Source organism: Peromyscus leucopus, chromosome 3 (assembly GCF_004664715.2).
Source record: "Peromyscus leucopus breed LL Stock chromosome 3, UCI_PerLeu_2.1, whole genome shotgun sequence".
NCBI classification, from domain to species: domain Eukaryota; kingdom Metazoa; phylum Chordata; class Mammalia; order Rodentia; family Cricetidae; genus Peromyscus; species Peromyscus leucopus.
Genome location: NC_051065.1, coordinates 23,532,176 through 23,548,617, shown reverse-complemented (window position 1 = coordinate 23,548,617; position 16,442 = coordinate 23,532,176). Strand labels below are relative to the sequence as shown.

Genomic DNA, 16,442 nt, shown 5'->3' with positions numbered 1-16,442 from the left:
CAAGGCTGGCACCATCCTTAGTCATGCCAGGCTGCACTGGACTGTTCCCAGAGCGTTGACACAGCCCAGGCAATTTCTACCAGCCAGCTGCTGAAAACCAAGCCGCTGGGACTCACAAGGTGTGGCCGGACTCTCGAGAGAGTCGGGATTGGAGGGTGACTCTGAGCTGCTGCTCAGTCTCCTGATAAGCCCTGGAATTCTCTGGGGTGCTGAGCCTGGGTTGGTGGGAGTGAAACAGCAGTGATTCTGGTTGTATTTGGGTTTAAGGGGTCTAGGAGTTCAGCTATTTGTTTCTTGGGTCCCCATGAGCAGAAAAAAGCAAGCAAGCAAACAAACAAACCTAGAATTAGCTATAAAAAGGGTAGTCACGTGATTCGTATAGCTAGAACAGCATTGGTCATACAGAGCATAGATGTGATGAGGCCTGGTGGTGGGACCAGGTTGTGGGGAAATGTGGGTCGTCAAGGGTCCACACCACAGCCTCAGCTCTGTCAGCCGGAAGACCCCTGTACTGACTGGAACGTCGTGGAACTGGGCAAGAGCCAAAGCTCAGAGATGACTTCCACTCCCATGAGGGCCTTGCAGTAAAATACATCTTACAAAATGAAGAAAATTAAATTTCTAGTCCATAGGCTTGTGAGTCAGAAGTGGAAGCTACTCCTTAATGAGAAATGTGTTTGTTATTCCCGACAGAGACTGAGAGTGCCTAGGTTAACTGCAGACACAGCCCTGACTTGGGTGTGGGTTCTTAGATGGCTTCAAGAGAGGCAAGTTTGCCAGAACAAGAGTGACCCAGAATCCAGCTCCGTAGGGGTGAGACACTGTCTCCGGAGAAGTTACTATTTCTGTACAAACGTTCCCTCCCTCCTTCCTGCACCAGCAGTTCCCACAGGAAAAGGGGTGAAGGTAATGCGGTGAAGAAGGATGTGTCTGAGGGAGGCTAGAGCACCTGACGAGGGGAGTTACTCACAAATAATGCCAGGAGAATGTAGTTCATGGGCACCTGACGCCGGACATCCCTACAGCAAGCGAGCACGATGATCACGATAAAGCATGCTGGGCTGGGGATGGGAAACCACCGGTTACTGCTTCAGTTCGCAAACTCGTGAGGAGAGTGCACAGACAGAGGGCACAGACACAGGTGTGTCCTCACATGAGGAGTGTGCACAGAGACAGACGGAGGACACAGACACAGGTGTGTCCTCATGTGAGGAGTGTGCACAGTCAGACAGAGGACACAGACACAGGTGTGTGCTCACGTGAGGAGTGTGCACAGACAGAGGACACAGACACAGGTGTGTCCTCACGTGAGGAGTGTGCACAGAGACAGACAGAGGACACAGACACAGGTGTGTCCTCACGTGAGGAGTGTGCACAGAGACAGACAGAGGACACAGACACAGGTGTGTCCTCATGTGAGGAGTTGTGCACAGAGACAGACAGAGGACACAGACACAGGTGTGTCCTCACGTGAGGAGTGTGCACAGACAGAGGATACAGACTCGGGTGTGTGCTCATGTGAGGAGTGTGCACAGACAGAGGACACAGACACAGGTGTGTCCTCACGTGAGGAGTGTGCACAGACAGAGGATACAGACGCGGGTGTGTCCTCATGTGAGGAGTGTGCACAGACAGACAGAGGACACAGACACAGGTGTGTCCTCACATGAGGAGTGTGCACAGAGACAGACGGAGGACACAGACACAGGTGTGTCCTCACGTGAGGAGTGTGCACAGACAGACAGAGGACACAGACACAGGTGTGTCCTCATGTGAGGAGTGTGCACAGACAGAGGATACAGACGCGGGTGTGTGCTCACGTGAGGAGTGTGCACAGACAGAAGACACAGACGCAGGTGTGTCCTCACGTGAGGAGTGTGCACAGTCAGACAGAGGACACAGACACAGGTGTGTGCTCACGTGAGGAGTGTGCACAGATAGAGGGCACAGACACAGGTATGTCCTCACGTGAGGAGTGTGCACAGACAGACAGAGGACACAGACGCAGGAGTGTCCTCACATGAGGAGTGTGCACAGAGACAGACAGAGGACACAGACACAGGAGTGTCCTCACATGAGGAGTGTGCACAGTCAGACAGAGGACACAGACGCAGGTGTGTCCTCACGTGAGGAGTGTGCACAGACAGAGGGCACAGACACAGGTATGTCCTCACGTGAGGAGTGTGCACAGACAGACAGAGGACACAGACACAGGAGTGTCCTCACATGCCCATACATGATATATAGAGCAAACCAAACAGCTATTTCCTACTTGCCTCTTTTAAGCCTTCAAAATGAGTTTTTTAAAGTTTCCATATACAAATAGCCTGACTTTTAAAATCTTTGTTAAAAATACAGACTCATGGTGAATTATAAAAAGACAGAGAAGTTCTATTAAAACTCTATGAAATTTTCACCAATGAGTTTGATTTATTTATAGCACAATTTCAAAGCACCAGCAACTCCAGTTCTAGGGGATCCAACATTCTCTGTCACCCTCTGTGGACACCTGTGTCACAGGGTGCACATACAAACCAGCACACACACACACACACACACACACACACACACACACACGCACACACAAAGAAAAACAAATAAAATGTAAGAATATTACGCTTTACCCTGGGTGTTTTTGTACCTCTTTTGTTCTTTGTGTTACTTTGAATCAGAGTCTTATGCAGTCAAGGCTGGCCTTGAATTCCTGATCTCTCTGTCTTCACCTCCTAAGTGTTGGGCTTACAGGCATGCATCACCATGCCCAGCAAGAATGCTGCTCTTTACCGTGTCTCTAATAGTGATAAAGTCTTGGTCTGTTCATAGAGTCAGGGATGATACTTACAGAAGTGCATAGATGAACCACGGAACGCTGATGACCCACTTTCTTAGAGGTTTGCTGGTTGGAAGAAGAATACAGGTTTACATAAAATCGTCAGCTTTGCTAACTAAAATAGAAGTCTCAGAGTGTCACCAGAAGGATGGGCAAACTCTAAATGATCATGAGGACAAATGGGGAGGGAGCACTGAAACATTCTTTTTTATGGAGAAATAGGCTGCTAGCATTCCCATGAGAGTGTTTGCTTGGCATGAGTAAGGCCCTGGGTTCAAATCCCCTGCACCAAGAAAAGAAAGACACATTATACAAGTTATTTTTCTTAAATTATACAGCAAATTTAAGAGAAAGCATCTGGTTAAGACATTCATTTTTAAAAATACTGAGGGCCAGGCCTGGGGGCACATACTTTTAATCCCAGATGGATGCTTGTGAGCTTGAGGCTAGCCTGGTCTACACAGTGAGGACAGCCTGATCTATATAGGGAGGACAGTCAGAGCTACATAGTGAGACCCTGTATCAAAAAAAAAAAACAAAAAATAAAATAAAATACTGAGACTGATGTACGTTTAAGCTAAAAGAAATGAACTAAGGTTTGTGTTTTGAATAGCACCTTCAATAGGATGAAATTGGTGATGGATTAAAGTCCCTCAAATAACTACAGAATTTAGCAGTGTTCCATGATCTCATTTATTTCTCCTTAGCCAGTTATATTTGAGAAAGTGGCTCAGAGAAAATTAAAAAGAAAACAATGCCCAAAGGAAGAGTTAGAAAAATGTTCTTGGCCTAGGAAGTTAAATTCTAGACTCTGCAGACATCTAGGCTCACAGACATCCACCTGCCTCTGCCTCCCGAGTGCTGGGATTAAAAGTATGTGCCCCCAGGCCTGGCCCTCAGTATTTTTAAAAATGAAGGTCTTAACCAGGGGCGCCCTCTTAAATTTACTGCACAATTTAAGAAAAATAACTTTTATCCTGTTGTGTTGGCCTAAGAGGTACTTCAGGAGGTGTATCATTCTACAGGAGGAGTGTCCTCCACGAATAACCAAGAACAAAACCCATACTTTTTCAAGTGCTCCAGGTTAAAGCAAGCTGATCCCTCGAGCATTCCTGTGAGCACTGCAGCGTCTAATGGTAGACAGTGGGAAAGACACACCTGAAAACAAACACGCCGATGATTGTCGCAGTGACCAGCAGCTGGACTGACAAGACAACGAACACCTTCAGGATGAAGCCTGTGGAGAGGAGACACAGCGTCCAACGTGAAACCAGACGCACTTTCCCGTCCAGTGAACCGAGTGTCCCCATCGCCACTGGAGGCTGGGAAAGGCAGTGCTGGCTTAGTCAGCAAATGGGACAACCAAACAAAACTCTCTGGAGAACTTGTGTGTGTGTGTGTGTGTGTGTGTGTGTGTGTGTGTGATTTAATTCTCTGAGAATTTCACACATCTCCACAATGTGTTTTGATCTCTGTAGAACTTTTAAAGAATATCTCATTAAAGCCACCGTGGTGGGGTACACTGGTAATCCCAGCTACTCAGAAGACTCAAGCCAGAGGAATGCTTCAGCTTAGAAGGTGGAAACCAAATGGAGCAACAAAGAGACACCCGGTTGTAAGAATAGACAAACAAAAGGAGTATCCAGTCCAATTATTAAAAATGTTTTCTTGGGGGCTGGTGAGAGATCAGCAGGTAAAGGCTCCTGCTGTCAGACCTAAGGCTAGTCGATGCACAGAATCACGGGACAGGATAACGTCAGTGTTTCCCCAAAGAAGACACGTGGATAGCTAACAAGCATGCAAAAGATGTCCAAGACTATTAATCATTATGAACATGCAAGTCTTCCCGGGAACCCACAGGCCACTCTGACCAGGGAAGCAAGCAGGCAGGCTAACTGCAGATCTCCACCTCTCCCTCCATGCCTCCAAGTCCAGTCCCCATTCTCATCCCCAGCTCTGTAGCAAGCCTTCTGATGTGGCACCCTCTCACTCTCTGCACCCATTCCCAGGGGACTAAGTAGATCCTGGAGCAAGACCCTGCTTTCCTCCCTCTTCTGGATACCCCCCAGGACCACCCAGCCAATCTCCATTCTGAAGTGTCAGCTCAAAATACCCAGAAACACATTTTACCTGGAACCACCCATAGCTACACCTACCAGGACCCCAGAAGAATTTCCTACCAGGCAACACACAGACACCACGCTCTCCTAAGAGTCAGTGAGGGAAACAGAAACCAAGGAACCAACAAAGACAAGATATCAGCACCTAGAATTGCAGTCTTCCCAAGCCCAGATACCTAGACATCAGTGTTAAAACACAATCAATATGCAGAGATCCACAGCCAAGCACCAGGCCGAGCTCCAGGAGTCCAATCGAAGAGAGGGAAGAGGGATTCTATGAGCAAGGGGCATCAAGATCATGATGGGGAAATCTACAGAGATGACCAAACCAAGCTCATAGGAACTCATGAACTTTAGACCAACAGCTGTGGAGCCTGCATGGGACTGGACTAGGCCCTCTGCATAAGTGAGACAGTTGTGTGGCTTGGTTTGTTTAAGGGGCCCCTGGCAGTGGAATGAGGATCTATCCTAGATGCATGAGCTGGCTTTTTAGAGCCCAATGCCTATGGTGGGACACCTTGCATAGTCTCGATGCAAGGGGGAGGGGCTTGGACCTGCCTCAACTGAGTGTACCAGGCTCTGCTGACTCCCCATGGGAGGCCTTAACATTTTTGGAGGAGGGAATGGAGGGTGGGTTTGTGGGGGGGAAGCTGGGGGGAGCAGGAGGAGGGATGAGAGGGGGATCTACGGTTGGTATATAAAAATGAATAAAAAATTTCTTAATAAAGAAAAAAACCACAATCAATAACATCGAGGACAATATGTCTCCACTGGAGCTCAGCAACCCTATCACAGCCGGTCCTGAGTATCCCAACATAGCTGAAGCACAAGAAAAAGGCCTTAAAATAGCCAGAAAATTCCACCTAACCACAAGAGAATATACCTTCTTCTCAGCACCTCAAAAAGTTCTCTAAAATTGACCACATACTTGGATACAAACAAGTCTCAAAAGATACAAGAAAATTTAAATAACACCCTGCATCCTATCTAATCACCGCTGACTAAAGCTGGATATCAATAACAGAAACAACAGAAAGCTAACAAACTCAGGGAAGCCGAACAACTCACTACTGAAGGAAAAATGGGTCTGAGCCAGGTTGTAGGGTGCGCGCATGCCTTTAATCCCAGCACTCGGGAGGCAGAGCCAGGTGGATCTCTGTAAGTCCAAGATCAGCCTGGGCTATAGAGCAAGATCCAGGACAGGTATCAAAACAACACAGAGAAACCCTGTCAAGAAAGAAAGAAAGAAAGAAAGAAAGAAAGAAAGAAAGGAAGGAAGGAAGGAAGGAAGGAAGGAAGGAAGGAAGGAAGGAAAGAAAGAAAGAAAGAAAGAAAGAAAGAAAAGAAAAGAAAAGAAAAATGGGTCTAAGACATAAATTAAGAAAGAAATTAAAGACTTTCTAGAATTGAATGAAAATGCACAACATACCTAAACTTATGGGACACAATGAAGGCTGGCCTAAGAGGCAAGTTCATAGCACTAAGTGCCTGCATTAAAAAAAAAAATGTAGAGACCTCATACTAGTAACTTAACAGCACACCTGAAAGCTCTAGAACCAAAAGAAGAAATCACATCCAAAAAGAGTAGATGGCAAGAAATAATCAAACTCAGGACTGAAATCGATAAACTAGAAACAAACAAAAACAATCAATGAAACAAAGTGTTTGTTCTTTGAGAAATCAGTAAGATTCACAAACCCTGTGATATTTTGAATGTGACTGGCCCCATAAGCTCATAGGGAGTGGCACTGTTAGGAGGTGTGGCCTTGTTGGAGGAAGTGTGTCACTGTGGGCATGGGCTCTGAGGTTTCCTGTGCTCAAGCTACTCCCAGAGTGGACAGACTCCTGCTGCTGCCTGAGGATCAAGACACTGAGCTCTCAGCTCCTTCTCCAGCACCATGTCTGCCTGTACTCTACCATGTCCCACCATGATGATGATGGACTAAACCTCTGAAACTGCAAGCCAGCCCTAATTAAATGTTTTCCTTTATAAGAGTTGCCATAGTCATGGTGTCTCTTCACAGCAACAGAAACCCTAAGACAAATCCTTATCCAAATTAACCTTAGCAGAGTAAGAGAGTATCCAAATTAACAAAATTAGAATTTAAAGGTGCATCTAACAACAGACACACCAAAGAAATCTAGAGAATCATAAGGACATATTTTAAAAACTTATATTCCACCAAATTGGAAAAATCTAAAAAAAAAAAAAAAAAAAAAAAAGATAATTTTCTCTATAGATATCACTTAACAGAGTTAAATCAAGATCAGATAAACAGCTGGGCAGTGGTGGCACATGCCTTTAATCCCAGCACTCGAGAGGCAGAGCCAGGCAGATCTCTGTGAGTTCGAGGCCAGCCTGGGCTACAGAGTGAGTTCCAGGAAAGATGCAAAACTACACAGAGAAACCCTGTCTCGGGTGGGGGCGGGGGGGGGAGGGGAAGATCAGATAAACAATTTAAACAGACCTATAACCCCTAGTGAAATATAGTCATTAAAAGTCTCTCTCTCAAAAAAAAAAAAAAAAAAAAAAAAAAAAAAAAAAAAAAAAAAAGCCCAGAGCCAGATGGTGTTAGCAAAAAATTCTATCAGACTTTCAAAGAAGAATTAATGCCAATACTCCTCAAATTATTCCACAAAATAGAAACAGAGGGAACACTGCCCATCTCATTTTATGATCCCACAGTTATCCTGATACCAAACCAAATAAAAACCCAACAAAGAAAGAGAATTCAGACCAGTTTCCCTTATGTACATAGCTGCTAAACATCTCAATAAAATACTTGCAAACAGAATCAAAGAACATATCAAAAAAAAATCATCCACGATGATCAAGTAAGCTTCATCCCAGAGTTGCAGGGATAGTTCAACATTCATAAATAAATAAATGTAACCCACCATATAAACAAACCAAAAGACAAAACCACATGATCATCTCATTAGATGCAGAAAAGGCCTTTGACAAAATCCAACACCCCTCCATGATAAAAATTCTGGGGAGATTAGGGATATGGGGACACATCTCAACATAATAAAGGCAATTTATAGCAGTCCCATAACATCAACTTAAATGGAGAGAAACTCAAAGCAGTTCTACTAAAACCAAGAACAAGACAAGGCTGTCCACTCTCTCCATAACTATTCAACAGAGCACTTGAAATCTTAGCTAGAGGGAAAAGGCTACTGAAGGAGATCAAGGGGATAAAAATTGGAAAGGAAGAAGTCGAAGTATCTTTATTTGAAAATGATGTGATAATATAAATAAGTGACCATAAAATTCCACTGGGAAACTCCAACAGCTGATAAGCACTTTTAGCAAAGTAGCTGGATATAAAATTAACTTACGAAAATCAGTCCACCTGTCAACAAATGACAAACAGACTAAAAAAAGAAATCAGGAAAACAACATCTTTCGAAATAGCCTCAAATAATATAAAATATCTTGGAATAACTCTAAATAAGCAATTGAAAGACTTGTGTGAAAAAAACTTCAAGACATTGAAGAAGGTATCAAAAGATGGAAAGATCTCCCATGCTCATGGATCAGTAGGTTTAACATAGTAAAAATGGCCATCCTATCAAAAGCAATCTACAGATTCAATCCCCATAAAAATTCCAACACATTTCTTCATAGATCTTAACAGGATGCTTTTCAGCTTCATATGGAAACACAGGGAGGGAGGGAGGGAGGGAGGGAGGGAGGGGAGAGGGAGGGGGGGAGAGAGAGAGAGGGAGAGAGAGAGAGAGAGAGAGAGAGAGAGAGAGAGAGAGAGAGAGAGAGAGAGAGAGAGAGAACAGGATAACTAAAGCAATCCCAAATAATAAAAGAGGGATTTTTCTATTATTTTTATTGGGGGATCTCACTCTTTCCAGTTTCAAGTTGTACTACAGAGCTACAGTAATAAAAACAGCATGATATTGACACAAATACAGAAACGTTGATCAATGGAATGAAATCGAAGACCCAGACATAAATCCACACACCCATGAACACCTGTTTTTTGATAAAGAAGCCAGAAATACACACTGGAATAAAGACAGTATCTTCCACAAATGGTGCTGGTCAAACTGCATGGCTGTGTGTGGAAGAATCCAAACAGATCCTCAGGAAAGGGAAGTATGATAGATACTAATGGATGGATGGGGGTGTGGCTGGAATGGGAGGATCAAGTTGGGAGGCGAAAGAGGGATGAGGAAGGGAATATGAGGAAGGGAGAGACAGGTAAAATTAGGGGCCATTTGAGGGGTAGTATGGAACTCTAATATAGTAGAAGCTTCCTAAAATATAAACGTATGTGAAGGTTATCTAAATGAAATCACCAGATAATGGTGGAGACAGAGCCCCAGTTCGCCATCTCATCACCAAGTGAAGCTTCCTGTACCTGAATTGGGTTACATCTAATTGAGTTGTTGATCAAAGGGGTCCCAAGGGAACCCCCAAACAATCAAGACTGATGCCAAGACTATAGGCTGCTCCCCACAAACTGACAGCAAGGCCTCATTGCTGAAGACAACACTACACACCTCCGAGCATGGAGAAGCCGAGCTGGTGCCTACACAGAGCCTTCCCCGCTACTTGCTAGTGTCTTTGGTACAGGAAGGTACTCTGCAGGCTACCACAAGGACACATAAACACGAAGCCAGCCACAAATGCTCTGATCTTCAGTGCTGTTCTACAAGATATGCTAGTACAGTGGTGGCACAAAGCCTGTGGGGTACCAATCAATCACTGATTTGACCCAAGGCGTCCCCCACCAGATGGAACCCACACCTGACACTGCTCGTATGACCAAGAATCAGAGACTAGATAGCCCAGGGACCTCGCTAAGGTAAAACCAAATATTACTGGTCTAAAAAAAATAGCGATAAAATGATTCCTAATGACATTCTGCTATACTCAGAGATCAGTGCCTTGCTCAGCCATCATCAGAAAAGCTTCATTCTACAGTTCATGAGAGCAAATACAAAGACCCCCAGCAAGACATTATGCTGAGTGAATGAGCTTGGAACACTCAGCCCTAAATGGAATGTCTTTATCAAATTCCTCCTCTCAGGGCTCAGGGAACCCCTTGGAAGGGGAGGAGGAAAGAGTGTAAGAGCCAGAGGGGATGTAGGACATCAAGGAAACAAGGCTCTCTAAATGAACATCAGCAAAGCTCCTAGGAACTCACAGAGACTGAGGCAGCGTGCTGACGGCCTTTCTGCACCAGGTCCTCTGCATATATATTTCAGCTTCCTGTTTACTGTTTTGATGGGGTTCCTTTGTGAACGAGTGGGTCTCGATTCTTGTGCCTTCTCCTATGCTCTTTTCCTTCTGTTTATCTTGTCCAACTTCAATATGATAGTTTTTATTCTACCTTATTATATTTTATTTTGTTGTATTTTATTATTATCCCTTAGAAGCCTGTTTGTTTTCTAATGAAAGACAGAAAGCGGGTGGATCCAGATTGGAGGGAAGGGAAGGACCTTGGAGGAGCAGAAGGAGGGAAAACCGTAATCATGATACATTACGTGAGAAAAAAAATCTATTTTCAATAAAAGTAGAGGAAAAAGGAAAACTCAAGTGAAAACTCTTACGTAATACTGCTTCACACTCACTAGGATGTCTGCAGTCAGAAAGAAACCAGTGTTGGCAGGGTGTTGAGAAACCGGAAACTTCATACATTATTGGTTGAAAGGAAAACTGGTGCAGCTGTTTTGGAAAAGTTTTGCATTCCTCAAAGAGTGAAGGATACTTGTGATGTCACCCAACAATCCCTCATTCCTTTTAAGAGAGGTGTAAATGTATGTTTATATGAACTGAAGGGACCTGCACAAGCAGGGTACTCCCTCCGACCCGGGATTAGGCACAAACCACACCCAAACACCTGTTTTCACAGAGATCCTTTATCACGGGGGGGGGGGGGGGTGCGGGGGACAGCAGCAAATGACCTTGCAGGCGTGAATTTTTTTAAAGAGGAAAAAAGGGGAGGCCTGTGTTAGAATGGGCTAGGATGTGGAGGCATATTTTGATATGGCATATTAATTAGGCTAGCCAGAAGGGGATTTTGATTGCTTTGATAGTTGGACCTTGGTGATCAGCCTTAGGAATGAGTCTGGTATAAGAAAGTGTCCAAATAAGGGGATAGACTTGGTGGCTGGCTTTAGGGATGTAACCTATGGTTCACAAGGGAGAGGGAAGTGGGAAGGGCGAGGCCTGTCAACACCATGTTTGCCCTGCTCAGACCTGCTACAGCTCTCCATGGATATCGGTTGCAGCGCTAGTCACAATAACCAAAAGGCAAAACAGCCAAATTTTCACCTGACAAATACGTGATGTGACGGGCAAGGAAAACTCCACTTTGTGCTGGGCACCCATTCTAAGTTTCTAAAAGAAAAGTTCCAGGCAACTCAACTCCTTGCCCCCTCCTCAGAATTGTAAGATGACGGTGAGATAATTAACTGCTTGCTCTGGCTTTTACAAACCTGCTTATGACTGTGTACCAGGGAGTGAGAAAGAGCTCCTTGCTAGCTGAGGGAGTGAGACAGCCTTCAGAGTAGCTGCCCACTCCAGAAAAACAAGATGATTGTGCTCTCCACCTTTAAGGACCCTTCCTCTAGCCCATTCCAGGTGGCATGCCTTCATCTTGGCTGTAAGGCTGTCGTCCTGCTCGCAGTGATAATAAATTCATTAATCCTAAATTGGATTGAGTCTGTGGTCTTTTCCCAGTGGAATCAAACTCCTTAACAAACACATCAACATCATGTGTTATCATCGGGCAATAGAATACTATATGGCCATAAAATGAATAAGAACTAATGCTCCTAAGTGGGTGAACTTTAAAACCTTATGCTTCATGAAGGAAGAGATTTCCAAAAGAGCATATGCTTTGTGCTCCTGCTTGTATGAATGGCCTTAGTAGGCAGATCCATAGGGTTACAGAGTAGATTCCTCTGGCAAGGCCGAGGAAGGTGGGTGGAACTCCTGATGGATTTCATTTGGAAGTGAATTGAATATGATCCCAAATTGATTATGGTGCTGGCTGCAAATCTGTAAAAGTACTGAAAACATGGTACACTTAACATGGGTGAACTTAATGAATTTTAAATTGTATTTTCATAGAGATGCCTTCAAGAATTACAGGTCTTCCTTCCATAACTCTTCCCTCACTACCCTGATAATTTTCTCCCCTCCATGACACTTTCATCTGATAGACTGTGTAACCTCTGAAAGCAGAGAAAGGCTCACCTGTCTCCAGAAGACACTGTTGGAAATCATTAACTTTGGCGAGGGGGCTTCTACATATATATATTTCAGTTCTACCTCTTTAAATGTGGCTTCCACATCTCCAACATGACACTGTAACATCTTCATTCAGAGAGCTGTAAAGACTAATTGCAGAACTCCTGCCCTTACGTGGCACTGTGAAGGTCTTGGCATCTAGTCAGTTGACTGGTTAGACATACATCTGCCCTGGCTTCTTATGCTCCAATCCAGATCTTGTGACATATAATCAGCCCAACAAGGAAAATACAGACAGAGCTGTCATGTGCTTCAGAAAGGATCAACTATAGGTGGATGAAAGCTCTTGCAGAGATGTGGTTCTGGGGAAGCCTCTAGAAAGGTCCAGTTTAGAGAGGTCTTGGGACTCCTCTCATGAAAGGACTTCTTGCAGCTGCCAGAAACTTTGTCATCCCTTGGCCCTTGGTCTTTCTTTGGTCCTCTCCCTTTCCACCTTGAAAGGCTAGAGCTCCCAAAGGCCTCTTTCCAGGCTATGGCGGGGGTGGGGTGGGGGGATGGGGACGGGGGACACACGACCATGCATGGAGAGGCATCACTGGGAGTCAAAGTTCTGAGTCCACCTGCAAGCTATCCAGGTCCCAAAAAGGCTTGGGGACGTGGGGAACCATGGCACTGACCTTAGCTACCTACCCTTCAACATCATATTTCATGAGAAAAACGTTCTCATTTATTTATGACACAATTTAAAAATTTTCTGTCATTCCTCAATGAATCTATTCCTGGTTTATTCCAGAATAAATATACAGGATATTGAATTAATGTTTAAAGACTTAAGCCAATATTATGCGATCATGTTGTATGTAGGCAAAACATTTAATAATCAATAGTTAACTCACACTTCCTAAAAAAATCTGTATTTTGTTTGTCATATGTTTATTATGGATCTCTGAGTCTCCTGGACAACATCATGGCATTCTATTACAACAGCCTTTGACACATTTCATAGTAAGAAAGGGCAGAAGAGCTAAATAAAAAAGAATCCATTCTTTCTGGCAGTATATACCATGGAGATATTTTAAGAAAACATTGCTCCTTTCCAAGCTCAAGTACTCTACTCTTACCTTTACGGACAGACATGTCTTGGAAGGGACCGGGTGGACCTGTGATGGTCTCCTCTGAGATAACATCATCTGAAATTTGTACTGCATAGGTATTTGCCGCATCTCTTTGCTTGGAACGTGGGTATTTTATGGCTTCTTGTGGTGTGTTTCTGGATGAATATGTGAAGGGCTGATCCCCTTTAGAGTGGCCACTTTTAATTGCTGCTTTCTGAACCAGGTGTTGATGATCTCCGGAACTAAAGTTGATTGGCTCACTGACTTCCAAGTCTATTTTCCTGGAAGAGAAGACCTGTCATTCATGTCCTCATGACCACACCCCCATTTCCTTACTATTCTTATTACTTTCAAGGGATCATTTCCTATTTTCCTATATTCCTAATGACTGTGGATTCATGCATTTCACATTAATGCATAATAAATATTTCTTAAATGAATGAGCAAATACTTGTAAGATGGATCCTGTTGAACAGCGGTTCTCAACATGTGGGTCACCACCTCTCAACAAACCTCTATCTCCAGGGGTTGGGGATTTAGCTCAGTGGTAGAGCACTTGCCTAGCAAGTGCAAGGCCCTGGGTTCAGTCCTCAGCTCTGGGGGGGTAGGAAACTCTATCTCCAAAAAACATTTACATTATAATTTGTAACAGCATCAAAATTACAGTTATGAAATAGCAATGAAAATAATTTTATGATTGGGAGTCATGATAACACAAGGACCTGTATTAAAGGGTCGAAGCATTAGGAAGATTGAGAACCACTGTTGTAGAGAAAAAGAATTTGCCTTCTATTACAGAATCAATGTTTTAATTCATTCAGTAAGGAGTTAAAGGGGCATGTGGAGATTCTATCATTGCTTCTGTCTTCAATTGGCTTACACTGGGGGAAAGAAGATATTCAGATGAACAAGGATATTAAGGCAATATAAGCAAGTCAGGAACATAGAAGGGTGTGAGATACTACATGGTATCCAGAGGAAAGGACTGGGAGTAGAACAGATTTTCAGAGACTCCCAGGGAAAGGGAAGCCTATGGAAAGGCTGGGAGGATTACAGGACTTGGTGAAATAAAGAAGTAGAGAAAGGTTTTCCCAGATAGAGCAGTCAGCCTGGACCAGGACCAGAGGAAGCATAGAAGACAGGTCCCAGAAATTGAAGATGTTTGTATACCAGAATAGGGAAATTGATAGTGTACTGAGACTAAACTATGGTGTTGTGGGATTTTGTCACTTGGAGGTAGAATAATTTAACACTGGCATTGGTTTCTCAATGACATCAATAACGTTAGGAAGAATTATAGGCCCCAATGATTCTACATCCCTCTCCAGGGCCCCTGGAAATGTTAGCTTGTTAAAAGAAATACTGCAGATGCACACAAGGACACTGAGATAAGATGGTTCCAGGTTCAATCAAATCCCAACGTTTATTTAAGTTGTTTGTTTTATGATCATACTTAGAAGAGAGGAAGGCAGAAAGGACAGACTGAGAAAGGTAAATGAAAGTCAAAATGATACAGATGATGTGGAGATGATTCCAGAAGCAGCTTGGAGCAAAGAGTGTAGGTGGCCTGTAGAATCTGGAAAAGGCAGGAGACTTTTCCTTATGAAGTCTCCAGAAAAGAACTCAGCCATGTTGGCACCGTGGTTTTAATCCAATGATCCTGATATGGAACTTCTGACCACAGAACTGTGAGATCGCGTGTTTGCTATGTTTGTGGCACTAAGTCTGCACAAAGTTGTATTTGCTGTAAGAGAAAACTAATGCAGTGGGCAACCACTGAGGTTTACAGCAAGGGAACCGGGGATCCAAAGACACCTCTACCTACAGTGTAGAGAAGGAGCAGAGGAAACCAGTATGAAAGCAGAGACCGGAAATGGTGGCTGAGGAAGTTGGCGTAGCTGCTGTGCTGGGCAGCCAAAATGCCAAGTCTCAGGAACCCACGGGATGGCGAGCCAAGGCAAAGGCAGACTCTCCCATTAATCTCATGGCACGCGTGAAGATTCTTTTCTTCCTTTCTCTCATTTTTTTTGTTTTTGTTTCGTTTTGTTGTTGTTGTTGTGGCTGCTGCTGCAACTGCTATTTTTGAGGCAAGGTTTCTTTGTGTAACCCTGGCCATCCTGGAACTCACTCTGTAGACCAGGCTGGCACTGAACTCAGAGATCCACTTGCCTCTGCTTCCCAAGTGCTAGGATTAAAGGCGTGCGCTACCACATCCAGCTAAATTGGAAGAGTTCAAGCAAGTCCCCTCTACTGCTGCCTGCATCCTGTGTCACAAGGGACATGACAGAGCAAGAAAAGCAGACTAGGAAGGCCAAGCTAGAATGGTGTAAACAGGAAGTCCAAAAAACTGCCATGTTCCTGGAGAAGCAGATGCCATTTAATAAAGATGTCCTTTTTCCTCCAATTAATCTCTAAAGTTTATAAGATTCAGTAGGATTTTCTAGTAACAGTAAAGTTCATCAGTGTAAATATATGAGAAAAACCAAGAGCAAATTTGAAAGAGGACTATAAGAGATGCAGTAGTGATTTACTTTAGCAGAAATCAAAATGTATATATACATATATACATATCAGATACATATGATATAAAGCTATATAATTAAAGCTATAGTGTCAGCTAGCAATAAATAAATGGATCAATGAGATGGAAGAGATTCAAGGAATAGATTGATGTATATATGAGATTTTTAATAGTTGATAAAGGTGAAACTTCAAATTATGCCCTCTGATGTTGGAATAATTAGTTATGCGCTTGGAAACAAAAATAGTTTAATAGTTATTTTATGTGTCACTCAAAGATGAATTGTAGGTTGTGGCAGTTTGAATGAGGATGTGCCCCCCCCCCCAGGCTCAAATGTTTGAATACTTGGTCCCTCGGTGGTGGAACTGTTTGGGAAGGATTAAGAGTTGTGGACTGTAAGGGAAGTGTGTCGCTGTGAGTGGGCTTTGAGGCTTCAAAAGACTCTTGCCATTCCCTGTGTTCTCTCTCTGACTCCTGCTGTGGATCAGGATTGAGCTCTCAGCTGCTGCTCCAGCTGCATATCACCATGCCTTTGCTCCACTACCATGGACTCTAACCCTCTGAAACCATAATCCCAACTGAACTCTTTCTTTTGTAAGTTGCCTTGGTTATGGTATTTTGTCACAGAAATAGA

At 43.8% G+C, this 16,442-nt stretch overlaps 1 protein-coding gene across 3 annotated transcripts in view; it reads right to left on the bottom strand.

Moving 5' to 3' along the window:
* Positions 1-16,442, bottom strand: part of LOC114688196 (protein lifeguard 2-like) — a 43,210-nt gene that overhangs the window by 17,205 nt on the left and 9,563 nt on the right. For all 3 annotated transcript variants that reach the window (XM_037203524.1, XM_028862820.2, XM_037203523.1), the window contains exons 3-6: positions 13,294-13,568; positions 3,989-4,067; positions 2,843-2,896; positions 971-1,061 (exon numbers count right to left, since the gene is read on the bottom strand). In XM_037203524.1, coding sequence (XP_037059419.1) covers positions 971-1,061; positions 2,843-2,896; positions 3,989-4,067; positions 13,294-13,568 — 499 coding nt within the window. The remainder of the gene's footprint in view (positions 1-970; positions 1,062-2,842; positions 2,897-3,988; positions 4,068-13,293; positions 13,569-16,442) is intronic.